This window comes from Heloderma suspectum, chromosome 4, assembly GCF_057233095.1.
Source record: "Heloderma suspectum isolate Gila_16-S chromosome 4, 16-S_ref, whole genome shotgun sequence".
Taxonomy (NCBI): Eukaryota; Metazoa; Chordata; class Lepidosauria; order Squamata; family Helodermatidae; genus Heloderma; species Heloderma suspectum.
The window spans coordinates 269,107,198-269,135,042 of NC_139461.1; the positions used below are offsets into that span (position 1 = coordinate 269,107,198).

At 41.7% G+C, this 27,845-nt stretch overlaps 1 protein-coding gene across 15 annotated transcripts in view; it reads left to right on the forward strand.

Annotated features, from left to right (window-relative positions):
• The window catches only part of TOX2 (TOX high mobility group box family member 2), a 322,550-nt gene that overhangs the window by 279,386 nt on the left and 15,319 nt on the right, over positions 1-27,845 (forward strand). For 8 of the 15 annotated variants that reach the window (XM_084853820.1, XM_084853828.1, XM_084853822.1 and 5 more), the window contains 3 exons: positions 15,850-15,930; positions 21,735-22,142; positions 24,056-24,186. In XM_084853820.1, coding sequence (XP_084709946.1) covers positions 15,850-15,930; positions 21,735-22,142; positions 24,056-24,186 — 620 coding nt within the window. Of the gene's footprint in view, positions 1-15,849; positions 15,931-21,734; positions 22,143-24,055; positions 25,098-27,845 lie in introns of those variants that run through there. The other 7 variants (XM_084853817.1, XM_084853826.1, XM_084853821.1 and 4 more) reach the window with 1 other exon arrangement.

A 27,845-nucleotide genomic window follows, 5' to 3' on the forward strand; every position in this document is an offset into this window, starting at 1 on the left:
CATGGCCAAGCCATCCCTGTCCAGGAGAGGCTGTAGCTGGCGAACCAGCAGAAGCTGGTAAAAGGCACTCTGAGCTGCCACAACCACTTGGGCCTCTAGCAACCCTGATGGATCTAGGAGGACCCCCAGACTATGGACCTGATCTTTCAGAGGGAGTGCAACCCCATCCAGAACAGGCAATGAGCCTATCTCCCGGACGCAGGAACAATTTTATTGTTGTATGTCACCTTGGGAGAGCTTCTTCCCTGAAAAGCAGCCTATAACGATTTTAAATAAATAAATGAATAAATAAACTCCCATCATCTCAACCAGCATGGCCATGTTGGCTGGGTAATGGAAGTTGCAGTCCAACACATATGGAGGGCGCCAGGCTGGGGAAGCCTACCTTATAGGGTTGTTGTAAGAATTGCAGTTAGTAATACCTGTGAAGTGCTTTTAACACTTGAAAGTGCTACACAAATGATAATTATGACCAACAGTTTTCCATAAAAGCTAATGTTGCAATAGATTGGTTAGTCTCCAAGGTTTCACAGCACCTCCTTGTGTTCTACCTTGGGAAGAGGTGGTAAAAGCTTTGCCAAGGTAACATTTGCATGAATAGTTTTTGAGTTCACTCCTCTTTGAAGATCTGCAAAGATAATGAATTAAATGTCATTGCTGCCTCTTCGGTTTAGCACTCCTTTCTCACTTGGAACAAAGTAAGTTCCGAATGGACAGACTCCATCCCTCATACGTGAAGTGGGGGAAATGTGCAGAAGGTCATTTGGCACCTCTAGTTCCTGCTACTTCTCTCCAGTAGTAGTGCATGTGGTGCTGTGCCATGCAGGAAGTAAACAGGTGTACAAGTAATTTGGGAAGGGAGTGGCTTGACCTCTGAAGCGGCCCCAGAATTCCTTGGGGAAGCAGCAGATCGAGGCCTCAGGGTGAAAAAAGATAAGACTACATTCATCTTGGATCACACAGTCTATGCGCCAAACTAGACATACGTCTTTGCATTTAACATGCAGGTTTTTAAAAATGCAAAAAGCACCAACTGATCATTATTGGGATTTCAGCAGGCGTAAATAGAGAATTTAGCCCTTTCCTCCCCTGCTACAGTCCTGAGGGAAATGGTGCCAGTGAGGGATTTCCCCCCAAGGCAAATGCGGAGGATGGATTTTCTTCAGGACCACAGGAAGGGAGAGTTAGATCCCCTCTTCATACCTGCTGCAATTCTGATAATTATTGGCCCTTCTCCCACCAGCTGATGCTGTGATCAGAGAACCAGTGTAGTGTAGTGGTTAGAGTGTTGGACTGGGATTGGTGAGACCCAGGTTCAAGTCCACACTTGGCCATGAAGCTCATTAGATGACTTTGCCCGAGGCACTGACTCTCAGCCCAACCTATCTCACAGGGTTGTTATAAGGATAAGATGGAGAGGAGGGGAATAATGTATGCCGTTTTGAGCTCCTTGGAAGAAAAGGCAGGATATAAATTTAATAAAAAAATAAATGTTTGACTTTTTAAAAATCTGCAGTTAAATGCAAAGACACAATTTAACCCCATGTCTAGTTTGGGGCATGGTGGAGAGTTCTGACAAAATGTGGTCCACTGGAGAAGGAAATGGCAACCCACTCCAATATTCTTGCCAAGAAAACCCCGTGGAACGTATCACAAGGCTAAAAGACATGACGCCGGAAGATGAGCCCCTCAGGTCGGAAGGTGTCCAATATACTACTGGGGAAGAGCAGAGGGTATTTCCAAGTAGCGCCAGAAAGAGTGAAGCAGCTGGGCCAAAGCCAAAAGGACACTCAGCTGTGAATGTGTCTGGCGGTGAAAAGAAAACCCGATGCTGTAAAGAACAATATTGTTTAGGAACCTGGAATGTAAGGTAAAAGAATCAAGGTAAGCTGGAGGTGGTCAAACATGAGATGGCAAGATTGAACATCGACATCTTGGGAATCAGCGAACTAAAATGGACAAGCATGGGCGAATTTAATTCAGGTGACCATTATATCTACTACTGTGGGCAAGAATCCCTTAGAAGAAATGGAGTAGCACTCATAGTCAATAAAAGGGTGGGAAAAGCAGTATTGGGGTACAATCTCAAAAACGATAAAATGATCTCAGTATGAATCCAAGGCAAACCATTCAACATCACAGTAATTCAAGTCTATGCCCCTACCACTGAGGCCGAAGAAGCTGAGGTTGATCGGTTCTATGAAGACCTACAACACCTTCTAGAACTAACACCAAAAAAGGATGCCCTCTTCATCATAGGGGGATTGGAATGCTAAAGTAGGAAGTCAAGAAATCACCAGGATAACAGGCAAGCATGGTCTTGGTGTACAAAATGAAGCAGGACAAAGGCTCATAGAGTTTTGCCAAGAGAACACGCTGATCATAGCAAACACTCTTTTCCAACAGCACAAGAGGCGACTCTACACATGGACATCACCAGATGGTCAATATCGAAATCAGATTGATTATGTCCTTTGCAGCCAAAGATGGAGAAGCTCTATACAGTCAGTAAAAACAAGACCTGGAGCTGACTGTGGCTCAGATCATGAGCTGCTTCTTGCAAAATTTCGGCTTAAATTGAAGAATGTAGGGAAAACCACTGAACCATTCAGGTATGACCTAAATCATATCCTTTATGAATATACAGTGGAGGTGAGGAATAGATTTCAGGGATTAGACCTGATAGACAGAGTGCCTGAGGAACTATCGACGGAGGTCCGTAACATTGTTCAGGAGGCAGCAACAAATCCATCCCAAAGAAAAAGAAATGCAAGAAAGCAAAGTGGCTGTCTGATGAGGCTTGACAAGTAGCTGAGGAAAGAAGGGAAGCAAAAAGCAAGGGAGAAAGGGGAAGATATATCCAACTGAATGCAGAGTTCCAAAGAATAGCAAGGAGAGACAAGAAGGCCTTCTTAAATGAACAATGCAAAGAAATCAAGGAAGACAATAGAATGGGAAAGACTAGAGATCTCTTCAAGAAAATCGGAGATCTCAAGGGAACGTTCTGTGCAAAGACGGACACGATAAAGGACAAAGAAGGCAGGGACCTAACAGAAGCAGATGAGATTAAGAAGAGGTGGAAAGAATACACAGAAGAACTATACAGGAAAGATCTGAATATCCCTGATAGCCATGATAGTGCGGTCACTGAACTTGAGGCAGACATCCTAGAGAGTGAAGTCAAGTGGGCCTTAGGAAGCATGACTAACAATAAAGCTAGCGGAGATGACAGTATTCCAGCTGAGCTAATTAAAATCCTAAAAGATGATGCTGTTAAAAGTGCTGCATTCAATATGCCAACAAATTTGGAACACTCAGCAGTGGCCACAAGACTGGAAAAGGTCAGTTTACATTCCAATTCCAAAGAAGGGCAACGCCAAAGAGTGTTCAAACTACCGCACAGTTGCGCTCATTTCACATGCCAGCAAGGTGATGCTCAAAATCCCACAAGCTAGGCTTCAGCAGTATGTGAACCGAGAACTACCAGAAGTACAAGCTGGGTTCTGAAGAGACAGGGGAACTAGAGATCAAATCGCCAACATTCGCTGGATCATGGAGAAAGCAAGAGAATTCCAGAAAAACGTCTATTTCTGCTTCATTGACTACGCAAAAGCCTTTGATTGTGTGGATCACAACCAACTGTGGCAAATTCTGAAAGAGATGGGAGTACCAGACCACCTTCCCTGTCTCCTGAGAAACCTGTACGAGGGTCAAGAACCAACAGTAAGAACTGGACATGGAACAACCGAGTGGTTCAAAATTGGGGAAGGAGTACGACAAGGCTGTATATTGTCTCCCTGCTTATTTAACTTATATGCAGAGTACGTCATGAGAAACGCCGGGCTGGATGAATCACAGGTCGGAATTAAGATTGCCGGGAGAATTATCAATAACCTCAGATACACAGACGGTACCACCCTAATGGCAGAAAGTGAAGGGGATCTAAAGAGCCTCTTGTTGAGGGTGAAAGTGGAGAGTGCAAAAGCTGGTTTGAAACTCAACATTAAAAAAATGAAGATCATGGCATCTGGCCCCATCACTTCCTGGCATATAGAAGGGGAAAAAATGGAAGCAGTGACAGATTTTACTTTCTTGGGCTCCAAGATCACCACAGACAGTGACTGTAGCCATGAAATTAAAAGACGCTTGCTCCTTGGGAGGAAAGCTATGGCAAACCTAGACAGCATAGTAATAAGCAGAGACATCACCTTGCCGACAAAGGTTCTTATAATCAAAGCTATGGTTTTCCCAGTAATAACGTATGGCTGCGAGAGCTGGACTATAAGGAAGGCTGAGCGCTGAAGAATTGATGCTTTCGAACTGTGGTGCTGGAGAAGACTCTTACGAGTCCCCTGGACTGCAAGGAGGTCAATCAGTCAATCCTAAGGGAAATCAACCCTGAGTGCTCATTGGAAGGACAGATACTGAATCTGAAGCGCCAATATTTTGGCCACCTAATGCGAAGAGAAAACTGACTGGTAAAGACCCTGATGCTGGGAAAGATTGAAGGCAAAAGGAGAAGGGGACAGCAGAGGATGAGATGGCTAGATAGCATCACCAATGCAAGGAATATGAACTTGAGCATACTCCAGGAGAGAGCAGAGAACAGGAAGGCCTGGCGTGCTATGGTCCATGGGGTCACGAAGAGTCAGACATGACTTAACGACTGAACAACAACAACAACTCTCAGATACTGAATCATGATGATTAATAGTGTGATTGTGTGATATGACTTGGACAGGTAGCAGCTGATGGTGGTAGTAAATCCAGTATCCATGGCAGGTTTCTGGATATAGTGGTCACCTCATGTTCTGTCCAAACCCCTGTGATATACAGTGGATATCAGCATGGAATGAGAGCTACTGTGGAGTATTTCCACTACCAACTTAGAACACATTTGTTTGCCCAGGCATTTCTGTGACCACTAGCGTGGTTTTATCACTATTTGATTGTTTTAATGATTAGTTTTAATATATTTTACCGTTATTTTATCTTACAAACATCTTTGAGGTGTGCTTTTTTTTAATGAAAAGCAGTATAGAAATCCTTTGAAATAAATAAGAGGAGCATTTGCATAGTATTCTTCAGTTACAGTATAAAGCAGCCTTCCCCCACCTGGTGCCCTCCATATATGTTGGACTACAATTCCCATAATCTGGGAGTTATAATCCAACATGTCTGGAGGCACCAGGTTGGGGAAGGTTGTGATAAAGCATAGCTCTATTCAAAAGAAGTGGGCTGGAACCCAGAGTTTGCCGATAACAGCTACTCCTGTCATTCAGCATGTATACTTGACATAGAGCAGTTCCGTGGGTGTCAGCAGGGCTTGGAATAATTGTCTTGTCTAATTAACTGGTTATCAAAACTGAACATTTCATTATGGCACAATTACTAGTTGCTTTGCTAAGATACAGAGGCGTCAGGATTGCAAATCTGACATATGCTTCTATCAGCTCTGATTTCTCCCCCCACCCTACCCATAATCAGTAACATATTTGTTCCCCTCCCCTCCTTCCTAACACCCACCCAGTCCCTTAATGACTAATGAATGCTCCTGCTGACAAATAGGAAAATAAACCCACAAGCATGGCAGATTATCTGGGAAAACATGCAGAATATTTCTTTAAATCTTTAAATCTAATAAATGACTGAAATTAATATCTCTGGGGGAATAGTTGATTAAATTAGAAAGAAGGCCAGTTCTGTCAGTATTTACATGAATCTTGCTGCAAAGCCCTTTTTACAGGGATGGTTTTTAAGCAACCCTGCTAGGAACTGCTGTTCACATTTTGCCCTGGATTTTCAGGGTGTCAAGTAGGGTTTTAGCTATACACTTCTCATTGTTAATAAAACCAAGTGGATGCTATAGTAAGTATGATTTCTGAACAGGGTCACAGGTAAATCATGTTAACACATACAAAGCTAAAGAAGTCTTACTGTCAGTGGAAGCTTTGCACATGTGTCAGTCAGAACAGTTGTTAAGAAGACACAGATTTAGAAGCTCTGGTTTCATTTTGTTTTTTTAAAAAAGTTGAATAAATATATACTATTTATGACTATTAATGATTACAGTAGTATTGATTAGGGTTTGTTTTCCAGCCATTCCAAAAGACAATTAACAACCCAGATAAGCAAATTAGATGTATACACCATGTAGCAGCAAGATATAGTAATATAGTTACGAAGGGTTAAATGGTAATGAAAACATACCAATAGAGAACAGCAACAATAACAGTAATTGTTAGCATTATTAGAGAGGGGAATGCAAAACATGCAGTTAAATCTTGAGTTTAACAAACAAAAAATAACTTTTATCTACCAGACATGAAAGAAAAATGAAATGATAAGCAAAGTGTCTTGTACAATATATAATAAAAAAGGAAGTGTGGAAAGATAACTCTTGTGTCTGTTAGGCAGGAATGTGGATATTTGGACTGTCAACCAAAGAGTTGTTTTGAATTATTATTATTATTATTATTATTATTAGTTAGCTGCCAAAAGTTGTGGAGCAGACTAGAGATACCTGTTCCACAAAAGGAGAAAGCAGGATTTAGTGTGGGCATAGGTCTGTCCAACTGGCCTTCTGAGCTCCAGCTTTCCCTCTTCTTTTATGACCTCAGCAGGATGGGCAGGTAAAGAGAAACCAGAAAGATGAAACAGATCCCAGCAGAACCTTGTGTTCTCCCATTTGTTCATATTTTCAGAAGTCCTATTTCGGAATGCAGTCAGTCTGCATAGAGACAACTGAGAACAGAAACTGGAGATGTTCTGCACCTATATTGGAACCCCCTCTGCTCTTGCAGAAAAAGAATGGGGGATCAAACCATCCTCCTAGCAGATGTATATACATCACTTGCCAAACACTAATAGTAGAAGGTTGGGTGAGTTAGGTATACTCAGTTGATGCCTGCCCCACCTTTTCTGGAAGCTCCAGTTGTCTTGGGATGCCTGTCAGCATCTTCCCCTCATAATAATTCCTATCACCAACTGCTGGAAAGGCAAGGAGAGAGTTTAAGAGGAAAAGAGTATGTAAGTGTAGGGGGGTATCCTATGTATGCATGTGAATGGTGGGGGAAGATAAAGATATTCTCTCCTCTGTCCCTTCACTCATTGTGTATGTGTCTGTATGTTATGCATCATGTGTATGCATGTGTGTATCTATGTGTGTGCATGTTTTTTGTGTTGGTTGGAGGGAGAAGGTGCAGGTCCATCCATTTGTCCCCCCCATCCACCCTTCATTGGGAATTATTGTGCATTCTCACTTGTATTCTCTACTCTGGTCATGTAACAGAGTGAGAATCAAAATATCATTAAGAAAAACCAAGACCTATTCAAATTGTGGAAGACGGTTTAAAAGATGTTTTGATACTTATTTCAACTTAACATTGTTAAGATTCAGCTCTTTGCATGCATATGGTTATGGTTATTAGAAGGAAATGGTAATAGATGCAACAGAAAAAGGAAAATTCTTCTAGCTCTTCATACAAATTAAAAAGGAGAAAAACTCATTTTAAGTTCCATCAGATTGATGTAGGAAGGAGGGGACGGTAGCATCTGTATGAACCTCTTCAAGAGAACTGAGTGTTTGCTCATCGTTAGCTCCACCAATTAACATATATTTAAAGCATTAAACACCAATCCAGCACAGGTGATCTGCAAAGAGCAGAAATCCCAGGGCAGTGGCCCTTGACAGATTGGGGCCGCACCAGCATCCCCTAACAGATGGTCTGCATGGTTAGTTCTAACAGTGCCAACCACCTTTGGAGCGCTGGGAGTGGGGACTTTATCCAGGCCGCTTCTTCTCCCCTAGCACCATTCAACAAGTGATCACGATCTGTGTGTGTGTGTGTGTGTGTGTGTCTATGTAGATGTGTGCACAAAGATCAGTAGCTCAGGGCTTTAATCAACAATTCATGAATTGAACCTCAAGGCCCAGAATCCTAGTTTAACAAATGGAATGGCTTTATATCTCCTGAGTGAAATGTTTAACTGGAGTCATACAGAGCTATTCTAAGAGCCAATTTCTCATGATCTCTCCCTAACATGGAAGTTGCTACTTAAGGCCAATGGTACTACTCACAGAAGTAGTTATGTGCAGGCTGTGTGTGTATGCATATAGGCGTGTATGCATTTTTTATGTGATGCATAGAAGAAGAAGGTGCAGATCCATCCCTTTGTCCCACCCACCTTCTGTAGTGAATTATTGTGCATTCCCACTTGTATTCCCTACTCTGGTCATGTAACAGAGTGAAAGTCAAAATAACATTAAGATAAATTAAGATCTATTTGAATTGTGGAAGGAGGTTTACATTAGACATGTGCGTTAGAGATGTGAAGGCATGGGCTGGTAGAGTGGGGGAGGGTATGGAAAAATTTGGAAAATTTTTCCATACATCCCCCCCAAAAAAACCCTTTTTCAATTATACCAATGGGAGAAAAAATGGAAATTTCATAGAATCATAGAATAGTAGGGTTGGCAGGGGCCTACAAGGCCATCAAGTCCAACCCCCTGCTCAATGCAGGAATCCAAGTCAGAGCATCCCTGACAGATGGCTGTCCAGCCTTGTCTTGAATGCCTTCAGTGTGGGAGAGCCCACCACCTCTCTAGGGAATTGGTTCCATTGTCGTATTGCTCTAACAGTCAGGAAGTTTTTCCTAATGTTCAGCCGGAATCTGGCTTCCTGTAACTTGAGCCCATTATTCCATGTCCTGCACTCTGGGATGATCAAGAAGAGATCCTGGCCTTCTTCTCAGTGACAACCTTTCAAGTACTTGAAGAGTGCTATCATATCTCCCCTCAGTCTTCTCTTTTCAAGGCTAAACATGCCCAGTTCTTTCAGTCTCTCTTCATAGAGCTTTGTTTCCAGTCCCCTGATCATCTTTGTTGCCCTCCTCTGAACCCTCTCCAGTTTGTCTGCATCCTTCTTAAAGTGTGGTGCCCTTTTAATTTGAGAGAACACTGGAAAAATTCCTATGAAATATTTTCTCTTTTGGAATGGATAAAATGCTTTTTAAGACAAGGTCTTATTTACTCAAAATGTGTAGTATGAAGATTTTTATGTAAGACAAACTACATCATTAGAGAAAAATAATGAAGCTCCCTCCCTCTCTCTCGTATTGTGTATATTCATAAAATGAAGCATGCAGTCTTAAACACACATAAAGGTGTCCCCAACCAGTCGTGTCTGACTCTAGGGTGCGGTGCTCATCCCCGTTTCTAAGCCAAAGAGCCAGCGCTGTCCGAAGACGCTTCCGTGGGCATGTGGCCGGCATGACTGAACACCGAGGTGCACGGAACGCTGTTACCTTTCCCGCCGAGGTGGTACCTATTTATCTACTTGCAATTTCTTGCTTTTGAACTGCTAGGTTGGCAGAAGCTGGGACTGAAGACGGGAGCTCACTCCGTCACGCAGCACTCGGGTCTCGAACTGCTGACCTGCCAACCTTCCAGTCTGCAGTTCAGCGTATTAACCACCAAGCCACCGTGGCCCCTTAAAACCCCTTAAACATACATACCTGGAAGTAAGTCCCATTGAACCTATTGTGTAGGTATGTATAGAATTGCACTGTACATGTGGCGCTGCAATATTTATCTGGGAGCAAACTTCACAACACAGAGAAGGCCTTACTTCTGAATACAAATTTTCGCCAAACTTCCGTTTTCCCTGAAATCCCCCCATAAAAAGTGGCTTCTCCCCCCATCCCTTCACTTTTGTGGAAATGTTACATCACTACTCCGCATGCATTAGCTTTTAGCGTGCTGCTAAGAGAGGGGCTTGTGAAAGCCTCTCAGTGGCATGCTAAAAGTCAGTGTGTATAGAGTTATGTGTTCACCTTTCACTTGCACACAACCACCTTCCATATATGGTTTATAGGTCAAATACAATTCAAATGCTAAGAGCAGTTTGAATATTGTCTGATGTGGAGAATAGCAGCTAAAGCCATTTCACCTTTGCATGGCAAGTTTATGACTAATAGCTTTATTTTTACATTACAGATGGACACAGATTGCAGAAGCTTTTTCTTGTATCTCCCAAACAAATGCATGCCTTTCAGTAGATCACACAAGGATCGGTAGATCAAGGCTACTGACTGAGTATAAATAATATATTTCTAAAGATACTGTTTTGACAAAGGCATCTTTATTTTATGGAACCGAGATTTCCAGTATTTTAATATTTTCTTTTCTGCAGTCTTGCGTAGCAAGATTAGTTCAGTCTCAGCTCTGAGCAGATAGCCTGAAGTAATTTTAGAAAAAGCCAAGAGTGCTTTAAAAATATCTTCCATGGGACCCTGGTTGATTTGATAGTCTCGAGCTCCATATGCTGCCCCATAGAATGCTTACGTTAGGGATTTAGCCCAATATATTTTAAAGCAGGCTTAATTAGAAGTCTTGTGTAACATAATTGTGTAACATCTCATGGACAATTTGTTTCATTGTATGGGAAACACGTGGGGTTTTTTCCTGCATTTGCTTGAAGAAGAAAAGAGGACTCCTAAATAAGGAGAGGTCAATGGCTGCTGAACTGGATGACCATTGATATTTCGTTCTTTGGTAACCAAACACCATAACTGCAGTTTTTGAATAGTTGATATTGAGCAGGCCATTACAACAGTAAACAAATAAATTACAACTCTTGTAAGGCATGTGTGATTATTAGTGAAAAAACATAATATGCTGCGGGGGGGGGTACAAAAATCAATAAAGGATAATTCTTAAAAGATGATTTCTTGATTTTCAGTCTTGTCCATGCCTCTAAAGATAGCTTTTAACTCCCCCTACCCCTCGCCTCCCCATACGCACACATTGTAGTGGTTGGGCGATCTAGCATTTGCTAACAGTATTGTACAGCTCTAATTGTCATGGTGCACATGGGTTACTTGTGCCCTGGGTTCAAATCTTAGTTCCTACATGCAGCTGCATCTACAGGACTGCTCTGTGTGAATGAATATCAGATATCAGAGCTAACGATTAGTGATTGGAGCTGTACCCTGGAGAATAGAAAACTTGCTTCCAGAAGTGCAACACTGCTTCTGCAATAAATATTTGTACATTTTGGTGTGAGTACAGTGACCATGATGAACAACATACTTGCCATCCTTGCCCAGAAAGTTTTAAAGGGTTTGAGAAGTATGTGTTTTTTTAAGTTCATGAAAGGAAGCTTACATAGCCACATGAGTGCTTGTTTGAAAAGAAAAAAAACTTTGAAAAGAAAAAAAAGTGTAGGGTTCTCTGTTCCATACACTCATTCCTCGCCATTTCAAGAACATTTTTTTATTTTATTAAATCTATTTTTCTTTGAGCAGTATGTGTTTCCCCTCTTTACTATTATAGCAAACACCCCCTTTGTTCTTGTTTTAATGGCCTGCCAGCCTGGCTGATAGGCTTTTTCACCTGTAGTAAGGCTGTCCCCTTGAGGTGAAATTGAACAGAAGCTGCTTGTAATCTTATCTAGTCAATTTCACCTTTCCTATTACCTATGACTTGGGCAAGTGGCTGCAACTAGGATTTAGGAAAGTGGAGTGTAAGGCTCATCCTCCTGCTCTTTCCATCCTTCTCTGTTATTCTTCTACAGTTATCAGATCACCTATTCTAGGAGAGAGAAGAAATTGCAGGTGGAACCTAAGAAAAGACATGAACATTATGATTAGTGCTTTCCTCACTATCATTTCTTATAACTGTTTGTCCCCCGTTTCTTTGGTTTTCTTAAGACTTCACTGCATGTGATCACCAATTCAATTTGAGATTAAGGAGAGCAAATGTTGGTTAAGCTGTTACTTCTAACATCTTACCTTAGGAGAGGGGATTATTATCTATAAAAGTTGCAACTTCTGCCTGGAGCTAAATCTTTCTGAGTGTAACTAAAGTAAATTTTTTAAAGTAGGAAATTTATTCACTGACAAAACTGATATTCTCTTGGGAGTCTTGTGCAGAATTGGGGTGGGTTTTTTGAAGCTCAAATTGGTTTATTTAAATTGGTTAACCACAAAGCAGTATTTCTTGTTACGAAGTTTGGAAACCTCAATTTGGAAACCTACATACAAATGGCCTGAATTTCCTTTGTATCTTTGTGTAATTTTTATGCATATGAAAGCATCCCAGTTGCTCAGATGTTCTAATAAGACCAGGGCAGAGGGGGAGGAGGTTTTTTAAAAAAAGTCTAGTTTCTCAGACTGAATAGTAACATGAGGTCGCTACCCAATGTTAATATTCAAATTCTCCTTTGACTCTTCTTGGAAGTTATGCAGTACAGGGTTTGACATCACCTGTCTCTCCCATTGGATTAGGCAGCTGCCATTTGTACAGAACAGAGTTGACAGTGGGGTAGTCACATGTCATGCTCCCTTTTCAGTGGGGAACAAAGCCCCTTCTCCCCACTTCCTACCATAATAAAGTAGCAATGACAGATACTTCAGATGTATTTTTAGTTCCTAAAATGCCAAAGCACTTTTTTTTTAATCTTCCTGCTCCAGGCTAGAGCAACTGCTGTTCTAGTACCTCTACCAGTGGACTTATAATGTCTCTGCAACTGGACAGCACTATAGATGTCAGTGCAGTGTAACAGTTTTGAATCCAGTCTGAGGACAGAAAGCCGTAATATTTGCACATCGTTTTTTCACTTTTGACAACAGTTATCAATGACTCAACAGCTTTGCTATATTGGGTGATTTCTAAACACAAAGAAGAAACTAGTGCTTGGGAGGGTTGTCAATTCCCCCCAACAATTGCAGCCCCTCCCCCATCTTCCGGATGGACTTTTGGAGGGAATGGGGCACTGCTGCCAGAAGGGTTGTTGGAAAATCCCACTTGTGTGCGTAGGAGCAACCTTGTGCTACTTTGCATTCAAGCCATAGGCTGGAAAGACTGGAGTTCAAACCTCTGTTTATGTCCTGTTCTATGTTCTCCTAAGGCTCACAGGGGAAGGTGGTAGCATCCGATGGAAGTCAGAGGAAGGCAAGAACGAAATAGGGCCTTGGAAAGCTACAAGTAGGGATATATGGGAATTTTGTTTCAGTTCACAAAATCACTCAAAAATATCTCATTCACAAGCCCAAACATGAACAGGAGTGCATGTTCTCTGAAAAGGTTTGCAAATTCCTGAACTTCTGTTTGCGCTAAAATATGCACACTTTACGAAATGCAGAACTTAAAAATGCACAATTTAAGGTGCATTTTTAAAAGTGAGCATTTAAAGAAAGGCACACTTTTAAAAATGCACACTTCAAATTGTACATTTTTAGAGTTGTGCATTTTTAAAAAGTCACATTTTCATGCTTTAATGAATTGGGGAAAGTGCACATCTTTGAACAAACTGGAAAAACAGGTCGCAAATGGGAATGGGAGAGAGCTGAACCAAGCTTTGAAGTAAAGTTCAGAGAATTTCATTGTGGGCGAGCATCCGTGGTTCTCTATTCCTAGCCCCAAGTGGGTCCTGCTGGCCAGAGGATGTTGTCTCAGGGAGCTAAAGCCAACTGAAGGCTTAGTAGGCTGACAAGACCTGTAGTGTAGTCCACTTTGCCCCTACTTAAGGAGCTGACTGGACTGTTAATGGGCCCTCACCTGATTTTGTACCCTGAGACTTTTGCAAGGCTGGGGAGGTAGAGATTCTGCTGGGGACTCATCTTCTGAACCAGAGGATGATGGCAGGACTGCATCCTCTGGCCGGGAGGGCCCTGAATAAGGCACTGACTATCCTGCCTGTGAAGAAGTTGTCTGTGCCTTGTCCTCATCAGAATCCTCTGCTGCACACTGGAAGGTCAGCCTAACCTACCTCTTAAGGGCTGTTGTGAGAATCAAATAGGTTAATCCCATGAATGTCACCTTGAGGAAGAAGGGTAGATACAAATAGTATTTAACAGTAATACTGTATAGATCTTTCATAATGCCAAAGCACAGAATGTTATCCACCTCTTTAAAACAACCTGCTGTACTCTCTGCCAATTCTTTGCACTTTAATGAATCTTTAGTCGTAGAACAAACTAAATATGATCATATTAATTCTTTATTAACTCAGTGGGATTTGCTTCTGGGTAGATGTGTTTAGGAAAGGCCTGTAAATTGCACCCATGTTTTATTCACTTTGTGATCTCTTAACTTGCCTAGTGGTTATTAGTTTTAAGCTTTGGCAGAGGTTCATCCCAGTTCTAGGTGCAAAAATAGTAATGACGAATGGCAGTGTGGTTAGTCATTACCACACTTCACTTCTTTTCTACTTTACTTCTTCGCTACTTTGCTACTTTCTCTTCTAGTTCAGAAAGCACCCAACTGATTTTAGTGCAACTGAAGTAGGTTCACATCAGTGCCAACATGAATGATACCTGGTCACCTTGAGCTCACTCCTATGATGAGGACTTTGTTCCTCTATTTCAAGGAACCGTTCAGAATTCTCACATTCAGAGGTTACTGCCTTGTCAGTTTCAAATGTTATGAATCCAAAATGATGGTGGGGAAAAGCATGCTCTGTTAACTAAAGCTCTATATGGCTTCAGACCAGGCTACCTGAAAGAACACCTTCTCCTACAAGAGCCTGTTTGGGTTTTAAGATCTTCAGGGGAGGTCCTTATCTTGGTCCCACCACCATCAGATATACATTTGGTGGACCTGTCTGCCAAGGGAGGCCTGGTTGGCTCCCTCTTTGTTAGCCTTCCACTGGCAGGCAAGATGTTTGGTCCAGGCAGGCCTTCGGCACGTAAGCTGGTTTGTTGTTGAAGTGGGGCAGGCTTAACTGACTGGATGCTGTTTATTTCTTTTATTGTTGTGCTTTAATTGATGTGTTTATATGTTGTGTTTTAAGTAATATTCTGTTTTTTAATCTGCATTTTATTGTTAGCTGCCTTGTGTCCCGTTTGTGGTGGAAAGGCAGGATATAAATTTAATAAATAAATGAATCTGAGAGGAATTAGAACCGTGCAGATACGAAACCTGGAGTAATATAGTTTAGGAGATCTTTCTTATTGAAATAAGCTTGCTTACCTAACAAACACCAGACTGACACTCTGAACAACACCATGGTTGCAAGGAGGAGAATCCTATTTGTTCATTATTTATATAAAAATTTGTATCCTGCCCTTCTGCCCCAAAAATGCCCTTCCAGGACAACTGACAACTCACAAGCATAATAAAACAAATCACAATACAGACAATATAAAAATGAGTTAAGAAACTAAATAATAGAGATAGCAATGAAGAAATTCCGGCAGCAACAAACTCACACAATTAAGAACAAAACTGAAAGCAGTAATTTAATTAAAGTTCAATTTAAAGAGCAGCATGTTTACCTTTCTGTACAAGGTAGGGGGAATGAGAATCAGATTTCCTGGAGCAAGGTGTTCAGAACCTAGGTGCCACCAACAAAGTTCCACTCTCCCATGTACACACCAATCTCACTTCTGTTGGGATGGGGCCACATGGCCCACACAGCTCCCAACACCTCACCGTCACTTTCCAGTATTAATTGCCTGAGGTAGTTACTTCATGCTGCCTAATGGTAGGGCCAGCCTTGCAATGAATAGCTAGATGAGCTCTCTAATACTGTGGGGAAATGCACAGGGAGAAATATATGATAAGGCAGGCCTTGATCATATCAGGTATCTTTTCTTGATTACAGTTTCTTTTTAGTTAGGTATATGTTTAGATATGGCGATTTTGATTTGGGCTGCATTTCTGGCTTTGGAAATAGCATATCAGTTGCATTTTCACATCAATCATATATGGAATCTTTTCTTGTAACAAATCAAAACATGTCATGGACCCCTTGGGCAACATGCAAGAGGTAAGTCACAGCAAAGTCTGAGAAGCACCATCCTATTCTGTTTGTTTAATTAATATTCTCTTCTTGGTCTTTTCAGGCATATAAAAGGAAAACCGAAGCAGCAAAGAAAGAATATCTAAAAGCTCTGGCAGCCTACCGGGCCAGCTTGGTTTCCAAGGTAACAGACTATGTTTCATACGTGAATCTCTATGGATGTGGCAATGATAAATTAGTTGCAACTCATGGAAATCTCCAGGGAGGAGTAAGTTTATAAGAAATGCACTGTAACCGTGCTATCAAAACTAATTTCAGTGTTTAACTACCTTCTGTGAGAGCTAAGCAAAATACTCTGTGGCATGGCTCAAGGAGGCCTTGCAAGGAGGCCAGTTTTCCCCCCGCTGCACCAAAATAACACCTAGTTTACTGTGGTATATTGCAATATTTGGAGGCAGGACTTCTGGGATTTCTCCTTGCTGTAACCAGAGTCATAACTTTGATTGGGAGGTCTGGGTTAATACTTGTTTACCCACACAATCAAAGGAAAACTGAATCAACTGCATGGCCATTCCAAGCTCCTTAAAACAACACAAAACATAACTTCCCTCAGATGGTTTTGTCTGCAGTCAAACTAAGGTGGAGCTCTTGTGTTCTTAGCACACTACACATTTGTTTCTAAGCAACCTCTAAGAGATGTTTATTAAACTAGGCATACACCTGGTATGTACTGATAGAGAGGCTTGTCCCATCAGAGAGACTCACAGCAACAAAGGATCTGCCCCAATGTTTAGGTCCTGGAGAATTCAGCATGAAATATTTCTAGGTTGTAGACCTTGCATTACTTTTTGGAATGGTGTCAGTTTTGTCAAAGGAAGCAGCAGTAATAGTGGATAGTTGTAGTTTACTGGGAGGAAAATGGACAGAAGAAACCAGGAGGGTGTGGGAGAAAACACTGCATCTTTTAGCATTTGATAGGTGTCTGCTACTTTCAGAAACTGAATGGTGGATTGGGTGGACTTCAACTGATCCAGTAAGGAAGTTCTTATGTTTTTAACTGTAGCAAGTTCATTTTGAAAAGTTATTTTGTTCAAATAAGTTGTTCAGGTAACCACATACATGAAAGAAATTATGGAAAAGAGTGCACTTAATAGTGTAATTGTCATCCATGATCAATGTACACAAGAATGACTATTGGTTCATTCATGCAGTTACAGTAACGATGTCAAGTCTGTGCACATGATCACCTAAGATCATTTGAAGTTGACAAGCATGGATCTCCATTGTTGCCTCAGACAATGCATCCGCTGAATAAATTGGCCAGTGCTTCCTGCTGTTCCTTTCCACCATATGCTTCATATTATTTTGTATTACCCACAGATCGTAAATTCTCAGCATCTGAAATACTGAGTCCTTAGACCTCAGTGTTCAGAATTCATAGGATTAGAAGTTAGGAATGCATGATGCTGTCTAGGGTGCTCCTGAGCAAAGTCTACAACAAAATATGGGCTCAGCAGAGAGAACAAAACACCGTCTGTTAAGATCTCATGGAGTATTTGCAGTTGCTCAAAGAAATCATGGCAGGATATGAGGAATAAAAGTTGGGGACTGGGCTTGCCACAGTAGAGAGCAGGGAGGGGGAAAACTAGTCACTAGTTTTTAACCTATGACCAGTCAGGGCAGAATTAGTTGGGTTCTGATTCCAGTAAATATAAGAAAAGTAGACACTATCCAATGGGATTGTAAAGAAAAGAGGTAAGTGAATTGAGAAACTAGAGATGTGGACTGAGAGAGAAAAAATCTTAAAAGTTTAAGATGAGTACCTTTAGCCTGAAAATGTTCTTCCATTTCTGAATTCATCTAATAAGTAGCTGTTGCAGCATACACAATGTGACCCATTGGCCACTTGAGAATTAATTATGGGGCAAAGAATAATGCAGCTGCCTTGTGGTTATCGTTGTCATCTATAGTGATGGCAGCATTTCTATGGTGAAGTAGCATTCTGTGGTAGAGCCTGCAATAGCTATCGCTGGATGATGTCACAGATGCATTGAGGAATTATGAGTAATAACTCTAATGGTATAGTTGATTGGGTAGCGATGGAAATAGGGGGGGGGGAAGAATGATTATCTGCTAGAACAAAGGAGACACTGGGATATAATAATTATTTTATTTTTTAAACTATCAGTGCAGGTAATTCCTGCTATGATTTGAAAAGACCTCCATCTTTGAATGGCCATTGTCACTGTATATGGATAACCACAAAGATATGGTACTAGAGCTAATGTATTTATCACCCATGAAAGAAGACATTAAGGGGAAGCAGCATTCCATCATAAACATAGTAAAGTCAGCCATCTTTTCCCCAGGACTGCCACCACACTCACTGTTGGAAGCAAACTATGCAAATTTCACACAAGTAGAGTAGGAAAGAACCAGCAAAGGCTGAAGGACAGTGCACAGCTGGACTCTGAAGATCGAAAGCATTGAGACTGCCCAATTCCCCCAGTGGTGTACAATGCATGCACGCACGCACACACACTAACATAAAGACATAAAACAAAATAGCAAGCTGTACTTATATTTTTTAAACCCTGAAACTACTGAATAAAACAAAAGCCTCTGAATTATTTTTTCATGTCCAGCAGTTCTTGCACAGTCAAAGATTGGCTCCTTCTAATATATAAAGGCAAGTCATTCAAAACCGGAGCCAGTCATGCTAACTGTCCCACAAGCCCATGCATGATATACTAAGGACTGTAATCAGCAAACCTAGTTTTTCCTTTTCATTCCATTTGTGTTAAATGTTTAGGTGGCATTCTTCCTTTTTGTTGTCTGTATTTTCAACTTTGTTTCAAAATAAAATAAAATTTGATGTTAATAACAGAAGTGAAAGCCTTGCTCCTCACTGTCACACTCCTGAACTCTCATTGTGAGGGCATAAGAAGCAGGTTTTGATCTACTGACCACAACTGGCATGAAGGCTGATAGAGGGTCAATTAGGCATGCTCCCTAGTGAGCTACCTGGATGTGCTTCCTAGTGAGCTTCCTGGATGTGCTCTCTAGTGAGCAGATTTAGTCTAGAGGTCGCTACTGCAAAAGATGTACAATGGAGGAAAACAGTTGGATAATAGACTGGAACAGTGTGGTAGCCACAGAGCTCAGAAACCATGTGGAGTTCTCTAAGTCAGCCATGCAAGTGGCCAAGCAGATACTAGTTTTTAAATTTATATTGTGAGGAATTACATTTACCTTTAAAAAGAACCTTGCATAATTTTAATTTCAGTATAATTAAAATCAAGGTAAACATACACTTCATGCTGTTGAGTGAGCACAGAGGAACCTTGCCTGGGGAGTTAACTGAGCCATACTTGAAGGTTAAGAGCTGTGGCAAAAAGGTCAAAAAGGAAATAATCTGAGTCCCTTTCATTGGTTTAAGTGTTTAAAAAGATTCATAACTGCACTGAATGTATTTAAGGTTGGATATTTTGATATTGGTATTCCGTTCATGCTATGTATAATTCATTGGTGCAGTATCTTGCTGCATTTAGCAAAGCAGCAATAATAAGTGTTGTGGACTTTTTTAAAGGAGAGTTTTAAAAGGTGACTTTCATATTTAAATAAACTTGGAATGAGGACTTCTAGAGCAAAAAAAATAATAATTGAATCACCTCTTGCACTTATCCTTGCTAGTAAATGCCTTAAAATCTTGTCTATTGCCATAGATAGATAAATATTTTTTTAATGTCAGAAATTCCCTGCATTTGAAGCAACCCACAAAATGTTGCAGGTGGCATGGTAGATAACATACACGGACCAGGTTTTCTGCTAGCTCTCCCTAAGTTTGGGAATTTGCACTTTCATTACTTAGACCAGCCTTCCCCATGTGATGCCCTCCAGATGTATTGGACTACAACTCCCATCAGCCCCAGTCACCATGGCCGGCAGTCAGGGATAAAGAAAGTTGTAGTCCAACTCATGTGGCGGACCCTAGGTTGCAGAAGGCTGACGTGGACACCAAGGATACCAGAACTAGAAACCACACACACACAATTTTTCCAAATCCACCACCACTCAAATGCTTTCCCCTGCCCTGTGTTTTTTTCCTCTCAAGCCACTGTTGTTCAGTAGAAAGGGTGTGTGTGTTTTTTAATTCTGACCTTGGTTCTAGTCTCTAATCCATTCTAAGCTTACTGGGTGGCTCAGGCTTACTGGCTGTGGGAAGGCAAAGACCAGACCGTTTCAGTCCGTTCTTTGCAAAAATGATGATGATGGTGATGATGAAGAAGAGGATAAAGAAGGTTAAGAATTGCTAAGACTCTTAACAGGTCAAAAGTGCAGCCTAAATAAAATGAAAATCACAAGAAGCTGCTTTATATTTGTCCATCAAGACCAGTATTGGCTAATCTGAGTGGCAGTGGTTTCCCAGAGTCTTGGGAAGAGGCATCACCTGCTACCTGATCCTTTAGATGCTGAGAATTGGTCTTGGTACCTTCTGCATGCAAAGCTATGCATAAGGTCCCTCTCCTCTTATAAATCATAATTTATAGAAGTATCATGTTATAAACCACAGGTCTATTTGTGCTACTAGGGCTACCTTTACACTAAAGAAAAACCCAGCAGTCCTTCTGTTCACCGCAGGCTCCCAGACAGTGACCACTGATTGCTGAGAGGGGAAGCTTTTAATTTTCAAGGTTCCATAGAACTCAATGAAACAGCACCATCTAGTGGCTGTTTTAATCATGTAACATTCTGAGTTTAAAAGATAGTTCATTAGTTCTGGATCTTTTTGAGATGGAATAACCAGGAAATACCTCTGGATGTACCCTGGAGGTTGACGACGTCATGAAAAGGACCTGCAAATTTCCATGAGTGAGCATTCTCAACAGCAGGATGAAAGCTCTGTGTGAAGAAGCCCTAGCACTGCTTATAAGGTTATGCATGAAATGTTTCAGATGCCATACTTCACCTAGTAAAATGCAGGGAAAATGCAGGATGTTTGTTGTATATTTGCTTTTTCCTCCTGGTGTTGATTCTGCTCTAAAACTGTAAGCCTAACTTAATTGCATCGCCTTCTATTACCATGGGAAATAATGCTAGGCGCCAAAACTAGATTCAGTTGCAGGATTACGGTAGTGGATGAAATGGCCTTCAGGAGAGCAAGGCACTCAGGTTAGACACATGTGCTGTAGCATTTGCAGTAGGAAAACACCCCCAAGGACAGCCAGACTAGATCTCTGAAAAAATGAACAGAAAGCAAGAGGCTTTTGGAACTGGTCTCTCTGTTATCTGGATCTCTGTAAGCCAGGCTCTTCTTCCAAGATATATGTTATCTCCACCCTCCACATTAAGCATGGCACAGCAAGATTCTCATAGCTAGCCAAACAAAAGGCATGGCCCTAAGATGACCAGATACCTTGATTATGCAGTTACTGACCAGATACTTTGATTATGCAGATTATGCAGTAGAAAACATGTCCAGTATTTGCATTGAGCTGTTAGTTCGCAGTGTCCTTAAAAGAGTTTACTCGGCACTTAAGGGATTGTGAGATTTCTTGCAGAGTTGCCCTTTGTGGAAGAGAGAGAGAGAGAAGCAGATTGCATTAGCACTGGATGTCATAGCAGAACTGTAGCATGTTTGGAATATAAGGCATTAGTACTAATTTAGTTTCCTGTCTGCTTCAGTAGCCCTTGATCATAAGAAGTAAAGAAAAGATGAAAAGTGAAAGCTGCTGAGGAAAATGTCTCCACGCCACACTGGTTTCCACTGTATTTCCCCCTATTTATGAGATTCAAACATTGGAAAGATGTATTAAATCATGTATTTTACAACTTGTTCTTAGATTTCTTTTCTTAGCATCATCCAGAAGCAGGGACACTGTTTTAAAAGGGAGGCAAACAATGCTGTCCAGTAATCCAAAGTTGTGCTTGCCTCATTTCAATGACTCATCTTTCATTTGCTCTGTGTATGTGTTTTCCCCCCAACAGAGCTCAGCTGACCAAGGGGAGACAAAAAGTGCTCAGACCAACCAACCTTCAAAAATGATCCCACCAAAACAGCCCTTGTATACAATGCCACCGCAGGCCTCATCACCTTATCCTGGCTTGGGCTCCTTCTTGTCCCCATCAGATCTGCAGACTTACCGTGGACACCCTCACTCCAGCCTCTCCAGGACCCTGAATTCCAAGCCCATGTTGCCCAGCATCAGTGCCTCGCCACCCCCTTCTTTCCAAATCAGCCCCCCTCTCCATCAGCAGCTGTCTTTGCACCACCCGCAGAGCTCCATCCTTAACCAGCCCCTCAGCATGCAGCAGGTCCCACAGCAACCCATTTTGTCTCCTTCAATGGCACTACAGGTACAGCCCCCAATGAACTCTTCACCACCGGGCCAGCAGGTGAGTGGCTTGAGTTGTACATTGCAGTTCTTTAAGCAGGGACATCCTGCACATCTGAGCTTCGCACACTTAATGGCCAAAGTGGACGTGACACTTGAGATCCATGATTGAGGTCTCCCAGTTTTTTTTGTTTTGTTTTACTGATTAGTTGCCCCCCTTGGGCTGCTTTGAAGATTGCAGAAATCGTGCTCTGGGAGGGAGTGTTGAACTCTTTCCTCCCATGCTATTTTTTCCATGAAAATGCTCCACCCCCAACCCTGGGGCTGCTATTTGCTCTGCAGGGGACAATTTGTTCCCCCTTGTGGATCTAATAGCAACGTCTGGTGGTTGGGGCCTGATTTATCTTGTGGGGAAAGGCATCAGAGGAAACAGTCAAACACCCTCTTTCCAGAGCACCATTTTGCCGATCTTCAAGGAGGCCACTGATCACAAATCTTCTGCATCACTTCTGGTTTGCACTGCTCGTTCAAATGACATGTAAAGCCTGCTAACTGTCGTTATTTTCTGGGACGTAATAATTTGAATTCTTTAATAAAACACATCAACCTTTTTGGGGAGGCTCCTATTTTACTCCCACAGGTGGACCAATGTGACCTAGGCAGCTCCAAAGTAACAATGGCAAAAGGTCAACATTGCCACTTTTCCATTCCCCATAGTTCCATGAGTCGTGACGTAGCAGCACTGCTCTGCCAACTAATGGAGAGTACATGTGTCAGAAGGTCCTACGTGGAAAAGAATACCGAAGTTATGTTCTCTTCATTTTCAAGTACATTTTGTGGGATCTAGGATGGTGTTTGTTTATCAAAGCAGATCCCCCAAATTTATCACTCAGATAGATACAAAGGTGTATCTATATAGCCATCGTTTGTGTGCTCAGGCCATCTGTCTTATAGAGAAGCAGGGCCAAGTACAAATATGTGTCTGGGGGTTGACTTTCCTTTGATGTATTATCCATCCTCTTCTGAGCTGCTGTATGTACGCACCCTCAGCCTCCTACTTTGGTTTTTGGTATCAAGAGTGAGGACTGGTCTGTGGAAGCAGATATGAACATTTTCCTATATCCATCGAAGTATAATATTTTGGTAAATTGCCACATAGTAAGGTCAAAGTCCTCAAACCAGCTTCAGAATAATGTGGTGAAGTTGAACTAGTAACTGTGGTTAAAGTCAGTGAGACTGCTCTGGAGTAAGTAAGTACTAGGGCTTTAGAAATGGGGTATTTTGCACCATTGACTCAAATTATCTATAGAGTTTAATTTCTGTAAAGCTTGAACTTCTTATGACTGCCCAGATGTCCCATTTCTCTGGTTAAAACATACTGACCATTTGCTTATGATTAGGTCATGCACAGACATGACCAGCATCTGCAACAGCATCTCACATGAGGCTGTTTGCTGTCCAAAAGTGGTAGCTGATAATGAAACAATGCTTGTAAGGGTTTTCCTTATCGTGTCGCTCCATATTCTGCTAATTTAATGTATTACGCCAGTGAGAAATACATTTCTGTGGGAAATTTGGCTATGATTGCAACCAAAAACTAACCATAGATGCAGGCAAAGACATTGACATCCAGCAACGGGCATAATTTGGAAAATAAATATGGAATGACATTTTCCCAAAACATCACTTTGTAAAACAAGGACAAGAAAGAAAGCAGCAGACTGCTTTACAAAAGCAACAATCTTTTGGATATTTCTACTTTGATCATGATTAAATAAAGTTCTTGAACACATGTTCAAGTCCCATTGGCTTGCTCAGTTATGTGTCTGAGTACATATCTAAGTAGTTTGCTCAGTTGGGATTATTCTGTTTGGGATGTTTTCTTTAAATGGTGACATGTAGCACCAGATTGTTCTACTCATATCCAGGTTATGTAACTTTTCCTTTTTTTCTGTTCTTGTCTTCTACACTTAGGACTTTTCACATATTTCATCCGAGTTTCAGAACAGTGTTGGGCCACGATCACCTGGTGCATCAAATCCCCCGGGAAATACCGACTGGGACAACGATTACCCCAGCAGAGAGTGTGGGATTAACCACTGCAGGCTAGTAGACAAAATAAGAAACTGCAGCTTACTTAGAGGGCCATCTAAACTGTATTTATTTGCAGAATCAGGGACACAGTAGTTTGTCATTTAAAGGTCAAGAAGAGAAAATGATGAAGTAATCAAAACACCATGTTCCAAAAACATTCACATTTGTTTTGAACATGAGTGTGTTTTTATTTAGTGCCTTGCCTTTCCAAGAAACAAAGCTATCTTGTTCCCAAAACAATTGTGTGAGTTTTCAGACTAAAATGGCCCAGTTTTGATTTGACAAAAACTCAGCATTTACCTTTAGCTGTCTTTCTTCCTTTTATGCATCACAGAAGCAATCTGTATTATCTAACCATACGCCCAGACCTGGGAGGAAGCTCAGATGCCAACACTGAGTGATAAGACAGGGCAGGAAGACAGGTGAATAGGATGGACTAACCTACATATGTCCCCCTGCCTCTTCCCCTCATTTGTCAGCTGGTCCTTGTATTCTCACTATCCATGCACAGAGCCTCCATGTGCCTACTGGCCATATAAGCCAAAATTGGTTAACTAGGTAATCACAGGAATTGGCCAACAACAATTTCCAAGATCATGGTGGCACTTCAGTGTGGTGTAATCACAGAACTTGCTGTTCACCAATATCTAGGATTATCCAGTTTACACATTATGTTTGGACTCATGAACATGTACCAAGACAATGCTCAGAACTGTGCCAGTGGATATGTAAATGCAGTACCTAAACCAACCCCAAGTTATATGGGAGCAAATAATTAAGGATACTTGTGGAAGTAGTGGTTGAAGAGGTAATGTATATGCACCCAGAAGCCTTTCCTTTTTCATTTCCTCATAGGCCTCCATAACTTCTGCCAGCTAAAAGTGGTAACAAATCTGTAAAAAAAAAAAAATCCAACCAAATGTGAACATCTATCTGTCTGTCAGGGCATATCTGCATGGTAGCTTTCAATGGGTTCTGTTCAGCCTGTTAGAGTTGCTAGAAAAGCATTACTGGGGAGAAGTATGCACTATGTTGAGAAAATGGGTTGATCCTGGGTTGATCATGGATCATCTTTGCCTGGATTTTGGTTTGCTTGTCTTCCAATTGTTCATAGAGGATTTCTAGAATTAATTTTGGAATTGGCAACTTGATCTTGCTGCAGCTTTCCCTTCCTTCCATTGTTTGCCATGATCCCCCCACTCCCACCCCATTTCATCTAAGTCAGGGGTGCAGGCCCAGGCCAGCCTGCATTCCCACCTCAGATCGACATAGTAGGAATGAGGGGCAGGGAGACTCACCCGTGCCAGTAAGAGCAGCTGCACCAACTCTCCACTATTATGTCCAGTCTCAGATCAAAGATAATAGTGGGGCATGCCTCCAAGGGCATTCCCCCAGGGGGCTCCATGGGTCAGATCAGGGTGCCTACAGCTAGATTAGGCCTGCAGACCAGGGGTTCTGCACCTCTGATCTTAGTAATGTGTGTGAACTATAATGTGCCTTGAAACATCAGAATTTTTTTTTTAGCATGCAGCTGTGCATATAATTGCATCAGCAACTCACTCAGTATACAAGTTGGTGTCTCCATTTAGAGTCTTGACTGGTTTGCTAATGCTCATCCAGTTCTGAGCATGTACATGCCTAGGGAAAAATGACTAGGGAGAAACCTGAGCCAGGAGTTATTTTGACAACACTTAAAGCTTGAAACAAAGGGCAGAATCCAATGCTGCACATCCACTAGAAGAGCTTGTGCGACCAGCCCCACCACTTCTGGTCTGCAAGCAGCCCCTAGCACTTGCGGAATGGCTATTTAGTGCTTCTGGAGGCAAGCCCCAAAACAAGTGGAAACACTTATTTCTGGAAGGGGGCAGATCGGTAGAGCTCTGTTATGCGAGCTCCACTGATCTGCACCTTTCCAGAAACAAGCGTTTCCTCTCATTTCAGGTTGCCTCTGGAAGCACTAAATCACCGTTCTGCAAGTGATAGGGGCCCCTTGAGGACTGGAAGTGGCGGGGCTGGCCACAAGCACCTTTGGATTCTGCCCAAGGGCTTTGGAGGCCCTGACAGGTTTCACAAAACCACATGCTCCGCAATACCATTAAAAAAAAAAATCCTTACATAATGAAAACTACTGTAGCATGGAGAAATCCAAGATGATATTTACTTTTCTAGGTGTAGATTATTATTTTTGTATCAAGAAGAATTCAGTTATGTGAATCCCTACCTGTATTCTTTAGGCTGTGCAGTCCAGATCCATACTTAAAACCTCATCTGCTGTTTGTGAGAATAAGATTTAGCACTGACTGGTTGCACATGGGTAAGAGCGCACTGGAGGAGAAGCGTAGCTTTTTTCTTCTGTCGTGTATCCACTGTAAACATAAACCAGTTTGACTGGCAAGCAGCATGCATGTGTTTCCAATAAAGAATCTTGAGAATTGCAATTCTTTGAGGCAGCTCAAGAGTTCTTTTTGAGAGTCTTGTCAGTGCCTCTACAAAATTACAATCCCCAGGAGGTCCCTGGGAGGTGCCATGAGAATTAAATCAGTTTGTAATGTGAATGTAGCACTGGTGGGTGTTTTTTGTTTTTGTTTTTAAAGAAGTTAGGGATATATCTTGAAACCTCATTCCATCCAGAAAAAGCATTTTATTTGGACCAACTATGCACGTCCAGTGATGTTTCAGCATAGAGAGCATCTCCATTTCTTTTGCAGAACTAAATATTGTTCTGGTCCCTTAGAATTACTGCTGTCTGTTTTAAAATTGCTTTGCTACAGGGAATGTTTCTGAGTGTATCCTTTGTGAATATAAAGCCCCTAGGGAAGTCTAGAAAAGTGCTGGGTTGTTGTTGTTTTGGCTTTCCTTTAAGACAACTTGGGAAATAAATAATTTCTCCAACACCATGATAAAGCAGTTTTCTATGTGTAAGACTAAACACTCTGTAAAGTTAGCTATGTCTAGATGTTGGCATTAAACAGCTGTTGAATTCGAGAGGAACGAAGAGCCCACTTTCAAATGCTGACCATTAAAAAAAACACCTAAGTAAATGCTGCCCTTCTATAATAACAAAGGTGAATGTATGTCTGAGTGTCTTCTGTGCCATAGAGCCAAGACTATGATATCTAAACACCTGAAGCTTGCCATACGTACTAGGAAGGCCCTAAGGGTGTGCAATTCCAGGTTATTTCCTTTTTGAAAAGCATCTTTTAATTTTAATTATTTAGATGTGTCCATGTGTTTCAAGTCTGCAGTATCATCTTCAGTCAGTAGGTAGCAGATTTCCCTAACCAACACATAGCTTTCAACACAGTTTGAAGCCCTCCCCTCTGCTGTAGGGCACGACCTCCTCAGAGAATGGAGTGGGCAGGCCCCTCCCCCAGAGGGCTCTGTGGTCATGCCTAGGGGTGCCAGCAGGAGTGGCTTCGCTCAGATGGGATGAGCACAACCTGTCCAACTCTGACAGCCCTGAAATGTTGCTTGAAGGTGTTGCTGCATCAGACGAAGGGCTATTCTAACCCATGCAGAGCTAGATCCATTTGCAAGTTTAAAAATAAAATAAAACTTGGCCAACATTTTAAAATATAGCCAGGGATTGCCTGTGCCAGTATTGCTGGTATTCAGACAGAATTATGAGCCTTAAGCATTTGCTTAAAATCTAGCTCATTGTCTCAAGTTA